This window comes from Anolis sagrei, chromosome 12 (assembly GCF_037176765.1).
Source record: "Anolis sagrei isolate rAnoSag1 chromosome 12, rAnoSag1.mat, whole genome shotgun sequence".
Taxonomy (NCBI): Eukaryota; Metazoa; Chordata; class Lepidosauria; order Squamata; family Dactyloidae; genus Anolis; species Anolis sagrei.
Window position 1 is genome coordinate 21,388,350 of NC_090032.1, and position 24,870 is coordinate 21,413,219.

General features: G+C 42.7%; 1 protein-coding gene across 1 annotated transcript; it reads right to left on the reverse strand.

The window, feature by feature from the left end:
• Nucleotides 1-2,607: 2,607 nt before the first annotated feature.
• On the reverse strand, nt 2,608-24,450 carry LIX1L (limb and CNS expressed 1 like). Its single transcript, XM_060757854.2, has 6 exons — nt 24,188-24,450; nt 16,105-16,268; nt 15,084-15,224; nt 10,138-10,233; nt 8,004-8,081; nt 2,608-5,163 (listed from the first exon to the last, which is right to left on the reverse strand). Exons 1-6 carry the CDS (start codon nt 24,429-24,431, stop codon nt 4,921-4,923), a joined length of 966 nt encoding a protein of 321 aa, XP_060613837.1. The 5' UTR covers nt 24,432-24,450; the 3' UTR covers nt 2,608-4,920.
• Nucleotides 24,451-24,870: the final 420 nt, after the last annotated feature.

Sequence of the window (24,870 nt, forward strand, 5' to 3'; positions counted from 1 at the left end):
GTTGTGTTGTTAAAGCGTGAAGTATGGAGCCCTGCGCAGACAGTCGGTCAATACGACTTAAGCAATGTATGCTGCAGGTACTGGCTTGTTCGGTAGACTCTCCTCTCTAGTTCCATTTTGGCGGGAAGGCTTAGCATTGAACGGTTGTGTTGTTAAAGTGCAAAGTATGGAACCCTGCACAGACGGTCGATCAATGTGACTTAAGCAACGTATGTGGCAGGTACTGGCTTGTTCAGTAGACTCTCCTCTACAGTTCCATTTTAGCAGGAAACCTTAGCATTGGACGGTTGTGTTGTTAAAGCGTGAAGTATGGAGCCCTGCGCAGACAGTCGGTCAATACGACTTAAGCAATGTATGCTGCAGGTACTGGCTTGTTCGGTAGACTCTCCTCTACAGTTCCATTTTGGTGGGAAGCCTTAGCATTGAACGGTTGTGTTGTTAAAGTGCAAAGTATGGAACCCTGCACAGACGGTCGGTCAATGCGACTTAAGCAATGTATGTGGCAGGTACTGGCTCGTTCAGTAGACTCTCCTCTACAGTTCCATTTTGGCGTGGAGCCTTAGCACTGAATGGGTAGTGTTGTTAATCATGCCCAGGGTGGGAGAAAGAACCCGTGTCTGTTTAAAGCAAGTGTGGATGTTGCAGTAAGCAAGTGTGGGTAGTGCTGAATAGATATCAGTGAGGGTATCTGCACAGAAGTAGTGAGGGAAGTGGAGTGTATATATCCCCGTGGAATGAAGTCCAGGGTGGGAGAAAGAACCCTCGTCTGTGTGAAGCAAGTGTGGATGAGAAAGCTTGAATAGCCTTGAGCAGCCGTGAAATTTGCAAAGTCAGTCAGAAAGGGTATTTGCATAGAGGTAGCAAGTGGAGTGTGTGTGTGTGTACACATACACACTAGGCATGTGCAATCTATGGTTCTAAAGTACTTACAAAACTAAAGTTCTGGTAGTGAAAACTAGGGGGCGCTGGTGCTTTGCTTTTACAGTGTTGGTAAAGTTGTGGTGGTGAAAATTTCAGAACTCTAACAAAAGTTTCAAAATTTCATAATAAATGGTAGATCCTAATTGGTTCTGCCATAAGGGGAGGGAAGAAAGAAAGAAAAAGAAGGAAAGTAAAGGAAGAGAAGGGAAAAAAAGGAGAAAATGGAGGGAGAAAGAAAAAAAGAGGGAACGAAGAGAAAGGAAAGGGGGAAGGTATAAGGGGTGGAAAGAAAGAAAGAAAAGAAGGGAAGGAAAGGAAGGAAAAAGGGAGGGAATTAAGAGAAAGGAAAAGGGTACGGTACAAGGGAAGGAAGGAAGAAAAAGGAAGGGAAGGGAAGGAAGAGAAAGGGGAGGGAGAAAAAAGGGAATGAAGAGAAAGGGAAGGGGGAGGTACAAGGGGAGGGAAGAAAGAAAGAAAAAGGGAAGTAAAGGAAAGGAAGAAAGAAAAAAAGGAGGGAATGAAGAGAAAAGAAAGCGGGAAGGTAGATGGGGAGGAAGGGAAGAAAGAAAAAGAAGGGAAGTAAAGGAAAGGACGTAAGAAAAAAGGGAGGAAAGGGAGGGAGGAAGAAAAAAGAAGGGAATGAAGAGAAAGGAAAGGGAGAGGTACAAGGGGAAGACAGAAAGAAAGAAAAAAAAGGGAAGTAAAGGAAGGGAAGAAAGAAAAAAAGGAGGGAATGAAGAGAAAAGAAAGCGGGAAGGTAGAAGGGGAGGAAGGGAAGAAAGAAAAAGAAGGGAAGTAAAGGAAAGGATGTAAGAAAAAAGGGAGGAAAGGGAGGGAGGAAGAAAAAAGAAGGGAATGAAGAGAAAGGAAAGGGAGAGGTACAAGGGGAAGACAGAAAGAAAGAAAAAAAAGGGAAGTAAAGGAAGGGAAGAAAGAAAAAAGGAGGGAATTAAGAGAAAGGGAAGGGGGGAGGTACAAGGGAAGGGAAGAAAAAAAAGGGAAGTAAAGGAAGGGAAGAAAGAAAAAAGGAGGGAATGAAGAGAAAAGAAAGAGGGAAGGTAGAAGGGGAGGAAAGAAAGAAAGAAAAAGAAGGGAAGTAAAGGAAGGGAAGAAAGAAAAAGGGGAGGAAAGGGAGGGAGGAAGAAAAAAGGAGGGAATGAGAAAGGAAAGGGGGAAGGTACAAAGGGAGGGAAGAAAGAAAAAGAAGGGAAGGGAGGAAAGGGAGAGAGAAAAAAGGAGGGAATGAAGAGAAAGGAAAGGGAGAAGGTACAAGGGGAGGGAAGAAAGAAAAAGAAGGGAAGGGAGAAAAAAGGGAGGAAAGGGAGAGAGAAAAAAGGAGGGAATGAAGAGAAAGGAAAGGAGGAAGGTACAAGGGGAGGGCAGAACGAAAGAAAAAGAAGGGAGAGAAAAAGGAGGAAAAGATGAAAAAGAAGGGAAAGATATGAGGGGAGGAGAAGAAGAAAAGGGAAATAACTGAGGAAAGAAAGAAAAAGGAAGGAAGAGAAATGAAAGACGGAAAGGCACAAGAGGAGGGAAGGAAAGAAAGGAAAAGAAGGGAAAGAGGGACGGAGTGAGAAGAACGAGAAACGAAGAGGACTAACGGCATATGAAGCAAAGCAACGGAAGAGGGAAAGAAAGGATGGAAAGAGCGAAGGGGAAAGCGTATGAAGAAAAGAACGAGCCACGCAGGATACGCTACTTTTATTGTACTTTTAAAAAATTACAAAAACCAGTACAGAACATCGTGAGAACAAAACCGGAGGCAACCCTTCGAGGGCCGTTTTGTAGTAAATGCGTTTATAAACATCAATACTGCAGTGTAAACAAAGTGCTATATAAAAATAGATACATATACTTTAATATATATATATATATAAAAGGTACAAGACTTATTTCCGGGACACGAATCGCAGGGGCCAAAAGTGTTTTCGCCCCTCAATTTTGGGAAGAGACTACGTTCCATTAGATCTCGGAAATTTTTCGTACGAAAATCCCTTTCTGAATGTAAACAAATCGGAAATTTTAGGAAATTTCCAACCAAATGAATTCGAATTTGTGCTTCTGGGGTTGTAACGCAGAGCCTATCTTCACTATGTGACTTTCCCTACAATTATGGATCCTATCCATTGAAGAATATAACACTTCCCTTCCATACGGTTTATGCACGAGATTCCTAAAAATTAGGCATTATATCCATAGCAAGAAACCAAAAACAAGGTTTTTTTCCTGGCAATGCTACACTTCCACTTAATACTGTACCTAGCCCCTCCCACTGGATATATATACTCGTCAAGGGGAGAGTGGGCGGGGCTACCACCTAAAAGTGTCTAGTAAGTTTTCTAGAAGATTCCGAACTGTCTGCGCAGGCGATACTATATGTGCGATTCACAGGGACCACGATGAGGAAAACTCATTGCAACAACGACTGAAATCTTTGCAAGTCCAAATTTGACGGAAGAAAGTATTGCAAAAATCTTTGCAAGTCCAGGTTTGAATAATGGGGAAAGGCGTTACAACAACAACTTTGTAAATTCAGCTTTGACGGAAGAAAGTATTGCAACAACGACTGAAATCTTTGCAAGTCCAAATTTGAACAAATGGGAAAAGTCATTGCAACAATGGCTGAAGTGGATCCGAGGTAATAGCCCCTCCTACTGGCTATATATACTCTCAAGGGGAGAATGGGCGGGGCTACCGCCTAAAAGTGTCTAGTAAGTTTTCTAGAAGATTCCGAACTGTCTGCACAGGCAATACCATATGTGCGATTCACAGGGACCACGATGGGGAAAACTCATTGCAACAACGACTGAAATCTTTGCAAGTCCAAATTTGAACAAATGGAAAAACTGATTGCAACAATGGCTGAAGTGGATCCGAGGTAGTAGCCCCTCCCACTGGCTATATATACTCTCAAGGGGAGAGTGGGCGGGGCTACTGCCTAAAAGTGTCTAGTAAGTTTTCTAGAAGATTCCAAACTGTCTGCACAGGCAATACCATATGTGCGATTCATAGGGACCATGATGGGGAAAACTCATTGCAACAATGGCTGAAGTGGATCCGAGGTAGTAGCCCCTCCCACTGCCTATATATATACTCGTCAAGGGGAGAGTGGGCGGGGCTACCGCCTAAAAGTGTCTAGTAAGTTTTCTAGAAGATTCTGAACTGTCTGCGCAGGAAATACCATAGGTGCGATTCACAGGGAACACGATGGGGAAAACTCATTGCAACAACGACTGAAATCTTTGCAAGTCCAAATTTGAATAATGGGAAAACTCATTGCAACAATGGCTGAAGTGGATCTGAGGTAGTAGCCCCTCCCACTGGCTATATATACTCTCAAGGGGAGAGTGGGCGGGGCTACCGCCTAAAAGTGTCTAGTAAGTTTTCTAGAAGATTCCGAACTGTCTGCACAGGCAATACCATATGTGCGATTCACAGGGACCACGATGGGGAAAACTCATTGCAACAACGACTGAAATCTTTGCAAGTCCAAATCTGAATAATGCGAAAACTCATTGCAACAATGGCTGAAGTGGATCTGAGGCAGTAGCCTCTCCCACTGGCTATATATACTCTCAAGGGGAGAGTGGGCGGGGCTACCGCCTAAAAGTGTCTAATAAGTTTTCTAGAAGATTCCGAACTGTCTGCGCAGGCAATACCATATGTGCGATTCACAGGGACCACGATGGGGAAAACTCATTGCAACAACGACTGAAATCTTTGCAAGTCCAAATTTGAACAAATGGGAAAATGGCTTAAATCTTTGCAAGTCCAGCTGGAAGGATGAGAAAAGCATGGCAACAATGGCTGAAATCTTGGCCAAATTCAATGCTTTGGGAAATCGGAACGTCGTTCGATCGGGACGCCAAAATCGGGCAACGGAGGGGGTCGGGATCAAACCGACGGCAGATTCGGAGCCTTTGGAGGGTATCGGAAGGATCTCCAGGAGAAACGAGTCCCAGTTGTGCATCGGTGGGTTCAACGGGCGCATCGGAGAACCTAGCAGTTGGCGGGGTGCCGGTTGCCCAGCTGCCCGGCAGCCAGCATGAGGATGTCCTTTTTCTCCTTGTGGAAGCGCAGCTCCTTCCCAGCCAGGCGGGCATCCTCCAGCTCGCGCTCGGCGGCCGCCATCTCGCGGGAGAGTGCCCCCGCCAGGCTCTGCTCCCGGTTCACCCAGTCCAGGGCCATCTGGTTGCGGATGTCGTCGTCCAGCGCTCGGTGCGAGTAGTGTGCCAGCACCTCCTGAGTGGGGGGAATCGTACGAGAGGTCAGCAAAGAAGGTGCTTCCGAGCACAGGACAATATAATCATTATATATTATACATTACATATAATATTACTAATAATATTGCAGTATAGCAGTATAGTACAATAATATACAATACTCATATTGTGCTAGGCATTATTTATTTATTTATTTATTTATTTATTTCAATTACTTATACCCCGCCCTTCTCACCCCCGAGGGGGGACTCAGGGCGGCTTACAAACAACGGCACAATTCGATGCCTGAATCAATAAACAAACAATACCTACAACAATTTAGACAGTTAACAAGTTAAAAACATTAGTACATAATAGAATAGCAAAACAATCTCATGCTCAGTGTTCAGAGTTCCGTATATCCATTCCATTCCATTCCATTCCATTCGTCCATGCTTGTCGTCAGATCTTCCTTTAGCTGCCAGCATGTCCCAAAGCTTGGTCCCATATCCAGGTCTTCAGTTTTTTCCTGAACGTCAGAAGGGAGGTCGCTGATCTAATCTCCCCGGGGAGTGAGTTCCACAGGTGAGGGGCCACCACTGAGAAGGCCCTGCTCCTCGTCCCCGCCAACCTCACTTGTGATAGTGGCGGAGTCGAGAGCAGGGCCTCCCCAGACAATCTTAAATTTCGAGATGGGACGTAGAGGGAGATCCGTTCGGACAAATACACTGGGCCGGAACCGTATAGGGTTTTGTAGGTTAAAACAAGCACCCAGGCCATTCAGGACAATTTTATACCTCCCTGCTACTTGCGGATACTAATTCAGCTACAACCTACAATGTCGCAAAGTTTTGTGCAGCAGCATACAAAATCCGCCAGGGAATGACTAGTTCCAAAAGTCAACTGTGTGTCCAGTAATCTTCTTCCCTGAATCTACAATTTGGTAATGGATCTGGGCATTATATGTTTTTACCCTGTTTCTCCTTCTGCTCCCTCACCCATATTGTGTTTTTAGTAGTTGTATTTATATATTTTTAATGTACCAAACATGCCAGGTTTGTATGGAAACGTGACACTATTTCCTGTGCTGGTCAATGACCAAAATAAATGTTTTTTGATTTGATTTTAGGTTAAAACCAGCACTTTGAATTGTGCTCGGAATTGGATCGGCAGCCAGTGGAGCTGATGTAACAGGGGGGGTGGTGTGCTCCCTGTACGTCGCTCCGGTGAGCAATCTGGCTGCTTCTCGCTGGACTAGTTGTAGTTTCCGAGCAGTCTTCAAAGGCAACCCCACGTAGAGTGCGTTGCAGTAATCCAACCGGGATGTGACAAGAGCGTGGACCACCGTGGCCAGATCTGACTTCCCAAGGTACGGGCGCAGATGGCGCACAAGTTTTAATTGTGCGAAAGCTCTCCCAGCCACCGCTGAGACCTGGGATTCCAGGCTCAGCGATGAATCTAGGATCACCACCAAGTCTTCAGGGGGAGTGTGACCCCGTCTAACACAGGCTTTAACCCTATTCCCTGTTCGGCCTTACGACTGACCAGTAGGACTTCTGTCTTGTCTGGATTCAATTTCAATCTGTTAGCTCTCATCCAGTCCGATACAGCCGCTAAACACCGGTTCAAGGTCTGGACAGCCTCCTTGGTGACAGGTGGAAAGGAGTGACAGATTTGGACATCATCTGCGTAGAGATAACATCTCAGTCCAAAACTCCGAATGATCTCTCCCAGCGGCTTCATGTAGATGTTAAATAACATCGGGGACAGAATTGAACCCTGTGGGACTCCACACAACAATGGTTGTGGGGTCGAACAGGTGTCACCCAGTAACACCTTCTGGGTCCGTCCCTCAAACTACAAGAGAGGAGATTCCATCTGAACATTAGGAAGAACTTCCTGACTGTGAGAGCCGTTCAGCAGTGGAACTCTCTGCCCCGGAGTGTGGTGGAGGCTCCTTCTTTGGAAGCTTTTAAGCAGAGGCTGGATGTCCATCTGTCAGGGGTGATTTGAATGCAATATTCCTGCTTCTGGGCAGGGGGTTGGACTGGATGGCCCATGAGGTCTCTTCCAACTCTTTGATTCTATGATTCTATGATTCTATGACTGCAAAGCAGTACCCCCGAGCCCCATATCTATGAAGCGTCCCAGGAGGATACCGTGATCGACGGTATCGAAGGCCGCTGAGAGGTCCAGCAGAACTAACAGGGACACACTCCCCCTGTCTAATATTATTATTTGTAAGTATGTATGTGTGTGTGTATATTCTTCTAACTTCCTGTTGTCTCAGCCCTGCACTTTTCTAGGAGTCAAATATGTAAGTCGGATCTTTGTGACCCAGGGACTGCTATTATTATTATTATTATTATTATTATTATTATTATTATTATTATTAGGTTCTTGTGGGTTTTTTCGGGCTATAGAGCCATGTTCTAGAGGCATTTCTCCTGACGTTTCGCCTGCATCTATGGCAAGCATCCTCAGAGGTAGTGAGGTCTGTTGGAATTAGGACAATGGGTTTATATATATCTGTGGAATGGCTGGGGTGGGGCAAGGAGCTCTTCCCTGCTGCAGTTAGGTGTGAATGTTCAGCTGATCACCTTCATTAGCATTTGAAGGCCTGCCTGCGCCTGGGAAAATCTGATGCTGGGAGGTGTTAATCTGTGCCTGGTTTTTTCCTCTCTGTTGTTTAGCTGTTATAATTTCCAACAGACCTCTACCTCTGAGGATGCTTGCCATAGATGCAGGCGAAACGTCAGGAGAAATGCCTCTAGAACATGGCTCTATAGCCCGAAAAAACCCACAAGAACCTAGTGATTCCAGCCATGAAAGCCTTCGACAATACATTATTATTATTATTATTATTATTATTACTATTACCTGTCGCGAGCACTGCCTCTCCCGCATGGCTTTCAGGCTGCCATTCCAGTGCAGCAGTTGGAAGACTGTCATCAGCTCCTGCGCAAAGAAGAGAGAACGGTTGGACACACAACCCTGCTATTATTATTATTATTATTATTATTATTATTATTGGTATTAGTATGGCTGCAATGTGTTTTTGTTTTGTTTGTTTGCAGTATAAATATCTAATATAAAATAGATCAGTGTCCTGGGAGTCTATATGGAGACGAGATGGCAGGGTCTGAAACGATCCGCATGTTAATTTCTATTCACGGCTTTGGCTAAGCTTTCTGCTTGTTTTGGGGAGGGGGCCTTATAGACAATTACGGCATTGTTCTAAGCACTTTAGACAACATCAATCTGTCGGATGTCTGCCTCGAGATTGGCTCTGGCATCAACAGATGGGTTTTACAGTGACAAACCCAAGCAAAAGTTTCACGTAAGCTGCCCCGAGTCCCCGTTGGGGAGATGGTGGTGGTATACAAATAAAGTTATTATTATTATTATTATTATTATTATTATTATATAATATAGAAACTGACAAATAATAATATTATAGCTGATTATAATAACAGTAATATAATAATATAGAAGCTGACATATAATAATAATATAGAGACTGGCATATAACAATAACAATAATATAATATGGAAACTGGCACATAATAACATAAAAGCTGACAAATACTAATATTATAATTTAGCTGATTATAATAACAGTAATATAATAATAATGAAGAAGCTGACATATAATAAAAATAGAGACTGACATATAACAATAACAATAAAATGGAAGCTGGCATATAATAATATTATAATATAGCTGATTATAATAACAGTAATATAATAATAATATAGAAGCTGACTAATAATAATAATAATAATATAGAAACTAACATATAATAATAATAATAATAATATAGAGGCTGACATATAACAATCATATAATATAGAAGCTGCCATAAAATAATATAGAAGCTGACAAATAATAATATTATAATATAGCTGATTATAATAACAGTAATATAATAATAATATAGAAGCTGACATATAATAAATAATACAAAAGCTGACATATAATATTATTATAATATAGAAGCTGATATAATAATAATAATAATAATATAGAAGCTGACATATAATAAATAATACAGAAGCTGACATATAATAATAATAATATAGAAGCTGATATAATAATAATAATAATAATAATAAGGAAGTTGACATATAATAACTAATACAGAAGCTGACATATAATTATAATAATAATATAGAAGCTGATATAATAATAATAATAATACAGAAGCTGATAAATAATAATATTATAATATAGCTGATTATAATAACAGTAATATAATAATAATATAGAAACTAACATATAATAAATAATATAGGAGATGACATATAATATTATTATATAGAAGCTGATATAATAATAATAATAATATAGAAGCTGACATATAGTAATAATATAGAAGCTGATAATAATATTATAATATAGCTGATTATAATAAGAGTAATATAACAATATAGAAGCTGATATATAATACAGAAGCTGACATATAATATTATTATAATATAGAAGCTGATAAATAATAATATTATAATATAGCTGATTATAATAAGGGTAATATAATAATAATATTGAAGCTGACATATAATGATAATAATATAGAAGCTGATATAATAATAATAATAATAATAATAATATGGAAGCTGACATATAATAATAATAATAATATAAAAGTTGGCATATAATAATAATAATAATAATAATAATAATATAAAAGCTGGTAAATAATACTGAATAATAATACAATTACAATAATAATATTATTATTGCTATTGTTGCTTAGTAACAGGAGATGGGCGGAGCCAAAGGGAAAGGAAGGCGCTAAGGCAGCCATAATGGTCAGTTGGGAGTTTGGAATTTGAAGGATTGGTTAGGAGTTTTGAAGGGGAGGAAGGAAGGAAGGAAGGTTTTTGGGAACTGTTGTTAAAAGATACCTCTTTGAGGAAAATCGTTAGGCCTCTATAGTGTTAAGAGTGCTGGTGTGGAGATAATAACAATACTCTTTGTTCCTGTTATGTTATGGTTGTGGTTATGACTTACCTGGAACTCCAGCATGGACTTCCCTTTGTTGGACTCCAGCATGAAGCGGAAGGCGCCGATGCCTGTGCTGGGATTATCGGCTTCTTCTCTGTTGCCCTGAAGAAAAGAACAATTATATTTAAGCTGCTTAAACAGAATCAGCCTTCTCACCGGAGGCAGATGTCTCAATCCATAGGATTTGGGGACGTTAAGCTTCAGGAATGTCTTTCCCTCCATATGTTTCGGTCGAGAACACAGCAAGGAATTAAAAAGGCGAAGAATATTATTTTCCAAGTGTTAAAGAGTAGTTGTCAACAAGAACAAGTGTCCCCAAGTCACGTGGAAGGCCCTTTTCGTGGATTAATTACTATTATTATTATTATTATTATTATTATTATTATTTTCCAGATTAATTTTTATTTGACATAAAGTAAAAATTTAGAAACCACGTAAAGAGGGGGAACATAGTATTTCAAAGAAAAGTAGGAAAAATAGAGAGAGATAGAGATGTCTAAGAAAGAAAAAGAAGGGAAAAATAGATGAAAAATTGAAAAAAAATGAAAAATTTAAAAAATCAAAAAGTTCTGTGACTTCCTTCTAATTTTTCACGGGTTTCAGTTTTATTGTCTACTAGCTTGGGGACCCAGCGCTGCCCGGGTTATTTGAGATAGGCATTGTGTCTCAAGTTTGGTCTTTATCAGTTATTTATATGGCTCTCAGTGGTCTCTTGAAGTTAGTGAAGGTACTGCAAGTCCCATCATCTGTGGTCCATCTTCCTCCAGACAGCACCGGGATGTAGAGTGGGTCATGGGGGCTCTGTGTACCAAGTTTGGTCTTGATCGGTCATTAGGTGAGGGTTGCAGCAGTCTTGGGTAGGGAGGTACCTGAAGTCCCATCATCCATGGTCTGTCCTCCTCGAAAGGGCACCAGGATGTAGAATGGGTCATGGGGGCTCTGTATGCCAAGTTTGGTCTTTATTGCTCTTTTTGTTGGGGGCCACAGTGGTCTGTGGGAACTGAAGGGTTTGAAAGGACTAAAAATCCCATCATCCATTGTCCAGCCTCCCCCAAACCTCGGGGGCACATAAAGAGGGTCATGGGGGTTATGTTTGCCAAGTTTGGTCTTGATCAGCCATTGGATGAGGATCGCAGCAGTCTCGGCAAGCGAGTGGAGGTACTTCAAATCCCATCATCTATGGTTTACCCTCCAGTAGGACATAGAGTGAGTCATGGGGGCTCTGTGTGCCAAGCTTGGTCTTTATCGGTCTTTGTTGGGGACCACAGTGGTCTGTGGGAACCAAAGGGTTTGAAAGTACTACAAATCCCATCATCCGTTGTCTATCCACTCCCAAAAGGCACCAGGACGTAAAATGTATCATGGGGGTTATGTGTGCTAAGTTTGGTCCAGGTCCATCGCTCGTGCAAGTCTCTGTGGCCTGTGAAAGTGAGAGCCAATCAGAAAGCTGCCACATACACTCCCGTCCTTCCACCCTCCGGATACATATATACAAACATTCACTTTTATTATAGATATAGATAGATATAGATATAATCTTCCTTACAGCTAGTTGTCCATTTTTTGTTGTTGGTAATATTCCCATTTACAATTCTTTATGTCTCTTTTCTCTATATTCATCCACCTGTATCCAATTTGTTTGTTTATCCGGGTTCCCTGTATTTCTCTTTAATAAATAAGTTAATTTATCCATGTCTTTAATTTCATTTAGCTTTTTTAGTCATTGATCCTTCTCCGGTACTTCCTTCTGCTTCCAATATTTCGCGTAATTTATTCTAGCGTCAGTCGTCATATACATGAATATAATATCTTCGTTTGTGTTCAGGTTTAAAGCCTTCATCACTGATTCCTAATAGGTAATATTCTGGTTTTCTTAGAAACTTCTTTTTGAGAATTTATCATTATTATTATTATTACTATTATACTGACAAAAAAAACACAGTATGTCACAGCAAACTATCTATGAGCGCGTATGGTGGGGACGAGAGGCAGGGCCTTCTCTGTGGTGGCCCCCCAGCTATGGAACTCTCTCCCAAATGAAATTAGATCTGCCACCTCCCTCCTGGCTTTTAGGAAACAGATGAAATCGTGGCTGTGGAACGAGGCATTCAGAGAATGATGGTGGAGACTGGTAAATGACGAATGTATTGCCCACCAAGTGCGGATCGAGTCGGACGTTGTTTTTGTTAATGTAATTTTGTGCAATGCCTGTGAATGTAACCGGATTGCATTTGCAGAGAGTGTATTGACACTGAAAGGGTTAAACAGCCAAGCCTCTAATGAACTGTGAAGATGTGACCCTGAGTGTGCCTGGAACGTAGGGAGGATCCAGAGATAAGGTTTTGTTCGTCCTTCTTACTTCAGTGTGTTTTTGTTTTGTTTCTGTCTGTTTGGTTGGATGTAAATGCGAATGTGTGCTGGATATTTGCTCTACTCAGTAAAGCTAAATGTTAGCTTTTACTGAAGTCTCAGAGTCCATTCTTCTAAGCTTCAAAGCTTCTGTCGCACTCTGACAGTTTTAACCAATCTCCCTGTTGTGCCACCTCTGGAGAGTTCTGGAGAGACTTATTTTGCATAGAATTATGGAAAAAACAGACCCCTGTCTGATTCCACAGCAAGTTGGACTACAGGAAAGGCAGAAGCTGTACGTCGCAAGTGCTGAACCTGACTCAGCACATTGAAGATGGCTTTGAAAGGCAGCAGATCACAGGAGCTGTCTTCATAGACCTGTCAGCGGCTTATGAGACTGTGAACCACCACCTCCTCCTGAGAAAAATGTATAATATCACCAAGGACGACCACCTCACCCGCCTCATAGGAAACCTGCTACAAAACAGGAGCTTTTTTGTTGAGTTCCAGGGCCAGAGAAGCAGATGGCGGAAACAGAAGAACGGACTGCCTCAGGGGAGCGTGCTTGCTCCATCCATGTTCAACATCTACACAAATGACCAGCCACTGCCAGAAGGGACAGAGAGATTCATCTACGCTGATGATCATGCCATCACCACTCAAGGAAATCAGCTACCGAACAGGAGCTTTTTTGTTGAGTTCCAGGGCCAGAGAAGCAGATGGCGGAAACAGAAGAACGGCCTGCCTCCGGGGAGTGTGCTTGCTCCATCCATGTTCAACATCTACACAAATGACCAGCCACTGCCAGAAGGGACAGAGAGTTTCATCTATGCTGATGATCGTGCCATCACTGCTCAAGCAGGGAGCTTTGAGATGGTAGAACAGAAGCTCTCCGAAGCTCTAGGTGCCCTTACCGACTATTACAGGTAAAACCAGCTGATCCCTAACCTATCTAAAATACAGATATGTGCCTTTCACCTTAAGAACAGACAAGCATCCCGAGCTCTGAGGATTATGACCTGAGAAGGAATCCCACTGGAGCATTGCAGCGCACCCAAATCCCTGGGAGGAGTCACTTTGGACCGTGCTCTGACCTACAAGAAGCACTGCCTGAACATCAAGCAAAAAGTGGGTGCCAGAAACAATATCATACGAAAGCTGACTGGCACAACCTGGGGATCACAACCAGACACAGTGAAGACATCTGCCCTTGCGCTGTGCTACTCTGCTGCTGAGTACGCATGCCCGGTGTGGAACACATCTCACCACTCTCAAACAGCGGATGTGGCTCTTAATGAGACATGCCGTATCATCACGGGGTGTCTGTGCCCTACACCACTGGAGAAATTACACTGCTTAGCCGGTATTGCACCACCTGACATCCTCCGGGAAGTGGCAGGCAATAGTGAAAGGACCAAGGCAGAGACATCTCCAGCTCATCCTCTGTTTGGGTATCAGCCAGCACGTCAACGACTTAAATCTAGACATAGTTTTCTAAGATCTACAGAGACACTCACTGGAACACCCCAGCAAATGAGAGTCCAAAAGTGGCAGGCTCAAACCCAGCACCTCAACAAATGGCTGATACCCAATGAGAGACTCCCCCCTGGGCACACAGAAGACTGGTCGACTTGGAAGGCACTGAACATACTGCGTTCTGGCACCACGAGATGCAGAGCCAACCTCAAGAAATGGGGCCACAAAGTGGAATCCTCGACATGCGAGTGGGGAAAAGAGCAAACCACTGACCACCTGCTGCAATGCAACCTGAGCCCTGCCACATGCACGAGGACCTCCTTGTGGCAACACCAGAGGCACTCCAAGGGGCCAGATCCTGGTCAAAGAACATTTAATCAACTACCAAACTCATAAATTTTGTGTTTTGTTTGTTTGTTTACAAAAAATGCAATACAACTGTTTGGTTTGCTCCTGACACGATAAATAAATAAAATAAAATGACATTTAATATTTGCTTTATGTTGTTGGCTGCCCTGGATCCCCAACTGGGGAGATACGGCAGGATACAAATCAAGTGCTGGCGTTGGCCTATAAAGCCCTAAACCGTTCTGGCCCAACTTATCTATCCGAACGTATCTCAGCTATCAGCCCACCAGGTCCCTAAGATCTTCTGGAGAGTCCCTGCTCTCTATCCTGCCGGCTTCACAAGTGCGGCTGGCGGGAACGAAAGACAGGGCCTTTTCTGTGGTGGCCCCTCGGCTTTGGAACACCCTCCCTATAGAGGTACGATCAGCCTCCTCGCTGATGGTGTTTCGGAAGAGATTGAAGACATGGATGTTTACACAAGCATTCGGTTAATCCGTTGCAACGGATTTTGATGACTAAAGGACTGGTAATCATAGACGACGAATTTTGGACTGCGATTTCAATTACGAGATGCATGGATTATTATTGGTGGCCCAATAATTTGTATTTTATATGTGTTCTAGGTTTTAAACTGAATATTGTTTTTTAAGTGTTTTTAAGTGTTGTAAACCGCAATGAGTCGCCGACTTAGGCTGAGATATTAGCGGTATACAAGCGTATAAATAAATAAATAAATAAATAAGTGTGTTGTTGTTGTTGTTGTTGTTCTCTCCACTTACGTTGAAAGAGGCCAAGGCTTCGGAGACGCTCTTCTCGATGAACTCGTCGGTGATCCTCCGGGAGGGGTGCTCGTTGAAGACGGAATTCATCAGGGCGATCTTGGCCGCGCTCCTCCGGGCCTCGGCTTTCGTGGGGCAGAACTGGGAGGGATGGAGGGAGGGAAGCAATCATGTGACCCACACGTCCTTGTGAAATGCCAATTACGCTTGAGAACACAATCATTCAATGCTAAGACTTCCCACCAAAAAGGAACTGTAGAGGAGAGTCTACTGAACAAGCCAGTACCTGCTGCATACGTTGCTTAAGTCGCACTAACTGACCATCTGCGCAGGGTTCCATCCTTTGCACTTTAACAACACAACCGTCCAATGCTAAGGCTTCCTGTCAAAATGGAACTGTAGAGGAGAGTCTACTGAACAAGCCAGTACCTGTCGCATGCTAGTACTGCCATCCGTTCAGGAGTTATGAAGGTGGAGGCATTACTTTTCACTGTAACAACACAACTGTCCAATGCTAAGGCTTCCTGCCAAAATGGAACTGTAGAGGAGAGTCTACTGAACATGCCAGTACCTGCCACATACATTGCTTGTCACATTGACCGACCGTCTGTGCAGGGTTCCATATTTCACACTTTAACAACACAACTGTTCAATTCTAAGGCTTCCCACCAAAATGGAACTGTAGAGGAGAGTCTACTGAACAAGCCAGTACCTGCTGCATACCAGTATGCCATCTGTTGAGGAGTTACAAAGGGGGAGGCATTACTTTTCATTCAATCCTCATCCACACTTTCTTCAAACAGACATAGGCTCTTTCTCTCACCCTCAACATTATTCCACAGGGATATGTACACTCCACTTGCTACCTCTATGCAGATACCCTCACTGATTGACTTTGCAAACTTCACGGCTGCTCAAGGCTATTCAAGCTTGCTCATTGCAACACCCACACTTCCAGATGCAGGCGACATGTCAGGAGACCCACAACGACTCCGTCCCCATCCCCGCGCGTCGGCCTCACCTGAAAGCTGCCGAAGCAGCTCCCCCCGGGGAGGGTGACGTAGCAGACGTAGGGGGGGCTGCTGGAGGGGACCATCTCGTAGACCACCAGCGCCCCGTTCTTGAGGTCGGCCCCTCGCGACTGCTTCATCTGCCAGAACTCCTGCAGGGCCTCCACCACGTTCACTGCCGAGACAGAAAAGGGTCACAACAATGCGGGGGGGGGGGGGGGTCTCAAAGATCTCACCTCACTTCCTGTCCCTGCGAGAATGGGCTTGCCTCAACCCCATTGTTCTTAACTAGGAGTCGTTTGTAAGTTCCTTCCCTCCCTCTTTCCTCTCTTCCTTCCCTCTTTTTCTTTCCCTTCTTCTTCCTTCCTTCCCTACCTGTTTCTTTTCTCGCTTCCTTTGCTCTTTGGTTCCATCCTTCCTTGCCTCTTTCCTTCCTTCCTTCCCTCCTTCTTTCTTTCCTTCTCTCCCTCCTTCTCTCTTTCCTTCCGTCTCTACCCGTCTTTCTTTCCTTCCCTCCTTTTTTCCCTTCTTTCCCTTTCTTTCTTTTTCTCCTTCTTCCTTCCTTCTCTACCCTTCTTTCTTTCCTTCTTTATCTCCTTCCCTCCTTCTTTCCCTCCCTCTCTCCCTCCTTCCCTCTTTCTCTCCCTCCTTCTTCCTCTACCCTTTTTTCCTTCCTTCCTTCCCTCCTTCCTTCCCTACCTTTCTTTCCTTCCCTCATTTCCCTTCTTCTCTCCCTCCTTCCTTATCTACCTTTCTTTCTTTCTTTCCTTCTCTCCTTCTTCTCTCCCTCCTTCCTTCTCTTTCCTTCCTTCCTTCTTTCTCTCCTTCCCTCCTTCTTTTCCTTCTTCGCTCCCTCCTTCCCTTTCTCTCCCTCCTTCTTCCTCTACCCTTTTTTCCTTCCTTCTCTCCTTCCCTCCTTCGTTCCCTACCTTTCTTTCTTTCTTTCTTTCCTTCCCTCCTTATTTCCCTTCTTCTCTCCCTCCTTCCTTCTCTACCTTTCTTTCCTTCCTTCCTTCTCTTCCTCCTTCCTTCTCCTTCTTTCCTTCCTTCTTTCTCTCCTTCTTTCCCTCCCTCTCTCCCTCCTTCCCTCTTCCTCTCCCTCCTTCTCTACCTTTCTTTTTTCCTTCCTTCTCTCCTTCCCTCCTTCCTTCCCTACCTTTCTTTCTTTCCTTCCCTCCTTATTTCCCTTCTTCCCTCCCTCCTTCCTTTTCTACCTTTCTTTCTTTCCTTCCTTCTCTCCTTCCCTCCTTCTTCTCTCCCTCCTTCCTTCTTTCTTTCCTTCTTTCTCTCCTTTCTTCATTTTCCTTCTTCTCTCCCTCCTTCCTTCTCTACCTTTCTTTCTTTCCTTCCCTACTTCTTCTCTCCCTCCTTCCTTATCTACCCTTCTTTTTTTCCTTTCTTCTCTCCTTCTTTCCCTTCTTCTTTCCCTCCTTCCTTCTCTCCCTTCTTTCTCTCCTTCCCTCCTTCTTCTCTCCCTCCTTCCTTCTCTACCCTTCTTTTTTTACTTCCTTCTCTCCTTTCCTACTTCTGTCCCTTCTACTCTCCCTCCTTCCTTCTCTACCCTTCTTTCCTTCCTTTCTTCTCTCCTTCCTTCTCTACCCTCTTTCCTTCTTTATCTCCTTTCCCCCTTCTATCCTTCCTTCTCTACCCTTCTTTTTTTCCTTCCTTCTCTCCTTCCCTCCTTCTTTCCTCCCTCCCTGTGTTTTGTGTGTGTGTATGCATATATGTGTGTATATATGTGTGTTTGTGTGTATATATGTGGTTTTGCACGTGCGTTGTATTTTGGGGGAGGGGTTTTTTAAAGTCCCCTGTGCTGTGTTTTCCAGTGTTTTCATATTTTTAGCATTACCATATATTATTATATTATATTTTTTATTTTATTTATTTTATTTTTTGCTCTATTTAATTTAATTATTTTATTTTAATAATTTAATTTATTTGAATGATTGATTGCATTTTGTATTCTGCCTTTATTTTTTGCTTAATTTAATTAAATTATTTATTTTATTTTAATTATTTTATTTGATTTGATTGATTGATTGATTGCATTTTGTATTCTGCCTTTCTCAGCCAGGGGTGACCCCTCTGAAACCCCCTTGTCCCGACCCCCAGGTTGAGAAATTCTGTGATATAGTAGAACAGATTTGGAAGGGACCCCCAAAGGCCATCTAGTCCAGCCCTGTTCTTAACTGTGAGTCATTTGCATGTCGGTTGTTTGTAACTCAGGGACAGCCTGTAACTCCCATCTTTTGGATCGCTGGATGGCATTTATCCCCAACTTAAAAGAAAAGTCAGTGGCGCATGGAACGTATTCCACTTGCGGTTTGGCGTTCCGTCCCATGCAGGAACCCGAAGGATTGTTTTGGCGAGAGGCGTCCCGAAAAAAAGAGCGAACGAACAAGCACAACGTCAACGCTCTCCAGGTTTCCGTTTGGAGCTTAACCTCAAAGTATGCAAACACTGCAGGCCATGTTTTGAAAAAACCTTAACGAGGAACAGCTTTGCAAAGCCTCTTTCCCTGGCTCCTGTCCGGTAGAGCTTGGCTGTTGTTTGGACAGCAGTTTGCTATATGCCTGCGAAACATGGACTGTGTATAGACATCAACATTGACACCGAAATACAACACCGCCTGAGCTCTGTGAGTGCAGCATTCTTCCGAATGAAGCAGAGAGTGTTTGAGGACGGGGACATCCATAGGGATACAAAGGTGCTAGTTTATAAAGCTACTGTCCTCCCAACCCTGCTATACGCCTGCAAAACGTGGACTGTCTATAGACATCACGACTGACACCAAAATACAACACCGCCTGAGATCTGCAAGTGCAGCATTTTTCTGAATGAAGCAGAGTGTTTCAGGTCTGGGACATCCGTAGGGAGGACAAGGTGCTTGTTTATAACGCTACTGTCCTACCAACCCTGCTATATGCCTGCGAAACGTGGACTGTCTATAGACATCAACGTTGACACCGAAATACAACACTGCCTGAGCTCTGCAAGTGCAGCATTCTTCCGAATGAACGTGGACTGTCTATCGACATCAACATTGACACCAAAATACAACACCGCCTGAGCTCTGCAAGTGCAGCATTCTTCCAAATGAACGTGGACTGTCTATAGACATCAACATTGACACCAAAATACAACACCGCCTGAGCTCTGCGAGTGCAGCATTCTTCCGAATGAACGTGGACTGTCTATAGACATCAACATTGACACCGAAATACAACACCGCCTGAGCTCTGCGAGTGCAGCATTCTTCCGAATGAACGTGGACTGTCTATAGACATCAACATTGACACCGAAATACAACACCGCCTGAGCTCTGTGAGTGCAGCATTCTTCCGAATGAACGTGGACTGTCTATCGACATCAACATTGACACCGAACTATAACACTGCCTGAGCTCTGTGAGTGTAGCATTCTTCCGAATGAACGTGGACTGTCTATCGACATCAACATTGACACCGAAATACAACACCGCCTGAGCTCTGCGAGTGCAGCATTCTTCCGAATGAACATGGACTGTCTATAGACATCAACATTGACACCAAAATACAACACCGCCTGAGTTCTGTGAGTGCAGCATTCTTCCGAATGAACATGGACTGTCTCTAGACATCAACATTGACACCGAAATACAACACCGCCTGAGCTCTGCGAGTGCAGCATTCTTCCGAATGAACGTGGACTGTCTATAGACATCAACATTGACACCAAAATACAACACCGCCTGAGCTCTGTGAGTGCAGCATTCTTCCGAATGAACGTGGACTGTCTATAGACATCAACATTGACACCAAAATACAACACCGCCTGAGCTCTGTGAGTGCAGCATTCTTCCGAATGAACGTGGACTGTCTATAGACATCAACATTGACACCGAATTATAACACCACCTGAGTTCTGCGAGTGCTGCATTCTTCCAAACAAAGTAGAGAGTGTTTGAGGACCGGGAAATCCGTAGGAATACCAAGGTGCTTGTTTATAAAGCTATGGTCCTTCCAACCCTGATATACGCCTGCGAAACGTGGACTGTCTATAGACATCAACATTGACACCGAAATACAATACTGCCTGAGCTCTGCAAGTGCAGCATTTTTCCGAATGAAGCAGAGAGTGTTTGAGGACCAGGACATCCGTAGGGATACCAAGGTGCTTGTTTATAAAGCTATTGTCCTCCCAACCCTGATATACACCTGTGAAACGTGGACTGTCTATAGACATCAACATTGACACCGAAATACAACACTGCCTGAGCTCTGCAAGTGCAGCATTTTCCGAAGTAGAGAGTGTTTGAGGACCGAGACATCTGTAGGGATACCAAGGTGCTTGTTTATGAAGCTATGGTCCTTCCAACCCTGCTCTATGCCTGCGAGACGTGGACTGTCTATAGACATCAACATTGACACCAAAATACAACACCGCCTGAGCTCTGCAAGTGCAGCATTCTTCCGAATGAACGTGGACTGTCTATAGACATCACAATTGACACCAAAATACAACACTGCGTGAGCTCTGCGAGTGCAGCATTCTTCCAAATGAAGCAGGGAGTGTTTGAGGACCGGGACATCCATAGGGATAGCAAGGAGACAGTTTATAAAGCTATTGTCCTCCCAACCCTGCTATATGCCTGCGAAACGTGGACTGTCTATAGACATCAACACTAACACTGAAATACAACAGTAGCTTCACTCACTTCCTAAGACCACTGTGACCCACACCTATGAGTGATCAAGACCTAACTTGGTACCCTGAGCTCCCATGGCCCATTCTACATTTTGGTGTGGTTTGGAGGAGGATGGACCATGGATGATGGGACTTGCAATACCTTCTCTCACTTACTGAAACCACTGCGACCTTCATCCAATGACCAATAAAGACCAAACTTGGAACACAGAGCCCTCATGACACACTCTACATCCTGGTGCAGTTTAAAGGAGGATGGACCGTGGGTGATGGGACTTGCAATACCTTCTCTCACTTACTGAAACCACTGCGACCTTAATTTGATGACCAATAAAGACCAAACTTGGCACACAGAGCCCCCATGACCCACTCTACATCCTGGTGTAGTTTGGAGGAGGGTGGACCATGGATGATGGCACTTCAAGTACCTTCACTCACTTCCTGAAACCACTGCGACCTTCGTCCAATGACCAATAAAGACCAAACTTGGCATACGGAACCCCCTTTACCCACTTTCTCTAATAACCTGGGCAGCACTGTGGTGTTTAAAGCCAGAGGATGATTCCTGTCCTGGAGTGCAACACTGACTCCCAACCACAGCTCGGTCCATCGTGATCCTGTCCTCTGGGGTATTAGCTCTCCCTCCTAACTTGGTCGAATCTGCAAGGTTATTAAGCCATTAATAAAGAGAGTGAACCCAGTCCTGGGCCCAGGACCAAACCCTCTTCATGGCCCTCCACTAGTGACTTCTTTCCAGGACGAAGAAGAGGAGCCGTTGGGGAGGAGAAGCACCCTTTGGAAAGGAAAAGCCCCCTTCTCCAAAGCTCTGGCAAAGAAAGAAAAAGCTCGGCGTTCCCTTTGTTTACATCCTTGGCTCACAAACCCCGGTCCCAGCCTTGCGGACGGCAGCGCATCTGACTTGCATATTAAACAGGCAGGAATTCAGCGGTTCCATATGGGCCCGGAGCCATACAATTATCGCTGGGAAAGGGCCCACGGCGCCAGCACCAGTCGCTCCGAAGCTGAGCCTCTAGAGCTAGAGAAAGGACTTGCAAACAACTCCTAGTTAAGAATGGGGCTGAATCACCAAGAAGTGAGAAAATATATATATATATATATATATATATATATATAATACTATGTATATATGAATCAACAAGTGAAAAGTATATATATATAATACTATGTATATATGAATCAACAAGTGAAAATTATATATATATATAGTATGATATATATGAATCAACAATTGAGAAATATATATAAATAATATTATATATATGAATCAACAAATGAGAATTATATATATATATATATAATATTATATATAAGAATCAACACGAAGTGAGAAATATATATATATACAATATTATATATATGAATCAACAAGAAGTGAGAAATATATATATTATATATATGAATCAACAATTGAGAATTATATATATATATGTTATATATATATATATATATATGAATCAAGAAGAAGTGAGAAATATATATATATAATTTTATATATATGAATCAAGAAGTGAAATATATATATATAATATTATATATATTAATCAACAATTGAGAATTATATATATAAATAAAATTATATATATGAATGAACAAGTGAGAATTATATATATTATATATATATATGAATCAACAAGCAGTGAGAAATATATATCTCTATATATATATTATATATGAATCAACAATTGAGAATTATATATTATATATATATATATGAATCAACAAGAAGTGAGAAATATATATATAAGTAATATTATATATATGAATGAACAAGTGAGAATTATATATATTATATATATATATGAATCAACAAGATGTGAGAAATATATATATCTATATATTTATTTATTTATTTATTTTTTGCACTTATTGACCGCCCCTCTCAGCCCGAGGGCGACTCGGGGCGGTGAACAACAACAAAAAAGAACAGTGTACAATAAATCAAGACAATACAAACCAGACAATACACACATAACATATACTTATACTAAAAATCCGCTTCGTCAAGTCCAGGGGTCATAGCCAAAATTCATAGTCCTAGTTCGTTCCAGTGTCGTTCAAGATACACTCAGTTGAAGGCCTGCTCGAAGAGCCATGTCTTCAGGCCCCTACGAAAGGCCATCAAGGAGGGCGCCTGTCTAACTTCAACAGGGAGGGTGTTCCACAGCCGGGGGGCCACCACCGAGAAGGCCCGCTCTCTCGTCCCCGCCAGACGTGCCTGTGAGGCAGGCGGGACCGAGAGAAGGGCCTCCCCGGATGATCTCAAGGCCCTCGTGGGCTCGTAGGCCGAGATGCGGTCTGCAAGGTATTTTGGGCCGGAACCGTTTAGGGCTTTGTAGGATATATTATATATGAATCAACAATTGAGAATTATATATATAAATAATATTATATATATACGAATCAGTAAACAAGTGAGAATTATATATATAAAATATTATATATATATATGAATCAACAAGAATTATATATATAATATTTATATATATATATATATGAATCAACAAGTGAGAATTTTTGTATAATATTATTATATATTATTATTATTATATATAATGTTACATAATATATTATATTTATACTTTTTATATGATATGCAATATTAATAATATTGTAGAAATAGCATAATACAATATAGTAATATATAATACTGATATTTTGCTATGGTAATAACATTATTATTATATGTATTATTATTATATAATGTTACATTGTATCATAATATTATATGAGTAGTAATATTTATAATATTATAATGTAACACAACATAATACTATATTATATTATTATATTTATATTATATTATATTAATACATTTTATGCTATGGTAGTATTATTATTATAGAATGTTACATTGTATCATAACATCATATATTATGAGTAGTAATATATATTATATTATATTTATACATTTTATATCATATGTAATGTTACTAATAATACTCTAGAAATGGCATACTACAATATAGCAATATATTGGGCTATGGTAATAATAATATTATTATATGTATTATTATTATATAATGTTACATTGTATCATAACATTATATATTATAAGGAGTAATATTTATAATATTATAAATAATTAATTTATAATATTATAAATAATTATAATACAACATAATATTACATTTATGTATTTTATATTGTAATATTACTAATAATATTCTAGAAATGGCATACTACAATATAGTAATATATAATACTGATATGATATGGTAAGAGTATTAGGGCGTTCTGCGCATGCGCGTCTGCTTCTGCCTGTTCTGATCTGCCAGGTTTGCCTCTCACTGGCCAGCACAGGCCTTTCCGCGCATGCGCAACACACCGCAGAGGGCCTGAGAGGGCAGCGAGCGCGTTCTGCGCCTGCGCGGGGCCTGCCTCACTCACCTCTCCCGTAGCCCTGCGTGTGTTTGGCGAAGCTCCGCACCACGGCGTCCACGGCTTCCCTCAGCCCCGCCGGAGGGCCGCCCGTCCCGGCGAAGGCCAGGCCCGGGAACAGCGGCGGAGGCGGCGGCGGGAGGACCAGCGGGGGAGGCGGAGGCGGCGGGGCCGTGGTCACGCCGGGCCGGAGGGAGCGGAGGGCGCCGCCGCCTACTCCCGGCTGGAGCCGCTGCGCCCGCAGAGAGTCCATCGCCGCGAATGAGCCCACTTCCGGTTTGCTCGCCTTTTTATCTCCTCGGGGGGCGTGGCTAACTCTGACCGCTAGACCAATCGCCGTCGCCTCAGTCGGAGGCGGGGCTCCCTCGTGGCCAATCGCCGTCGTCTCTTCAATTGAAGGAAAATGATTGACAGACCCTATAAGCAGCGAGGTTGAGGCAAAGAACCAATCAGGGAACAGAATAACAAAGTGGGCGGAGCTTTCCTGGATTTCCACTCAATGGCCTCACAATATAAACGATTGACATATAAACAACGAGGCTGAGGTGGGCGGGGCGTTTTTCGGGCTGTACCCAATCACGTCACGTTATAAATGATTGATGTGTAAGCAGCCAATCGGGGAACCGGATAACAAAATAGGCGGGACTTTTAATAAATTCGAACCAATCGCCTCACGATATACAAGAGTGACA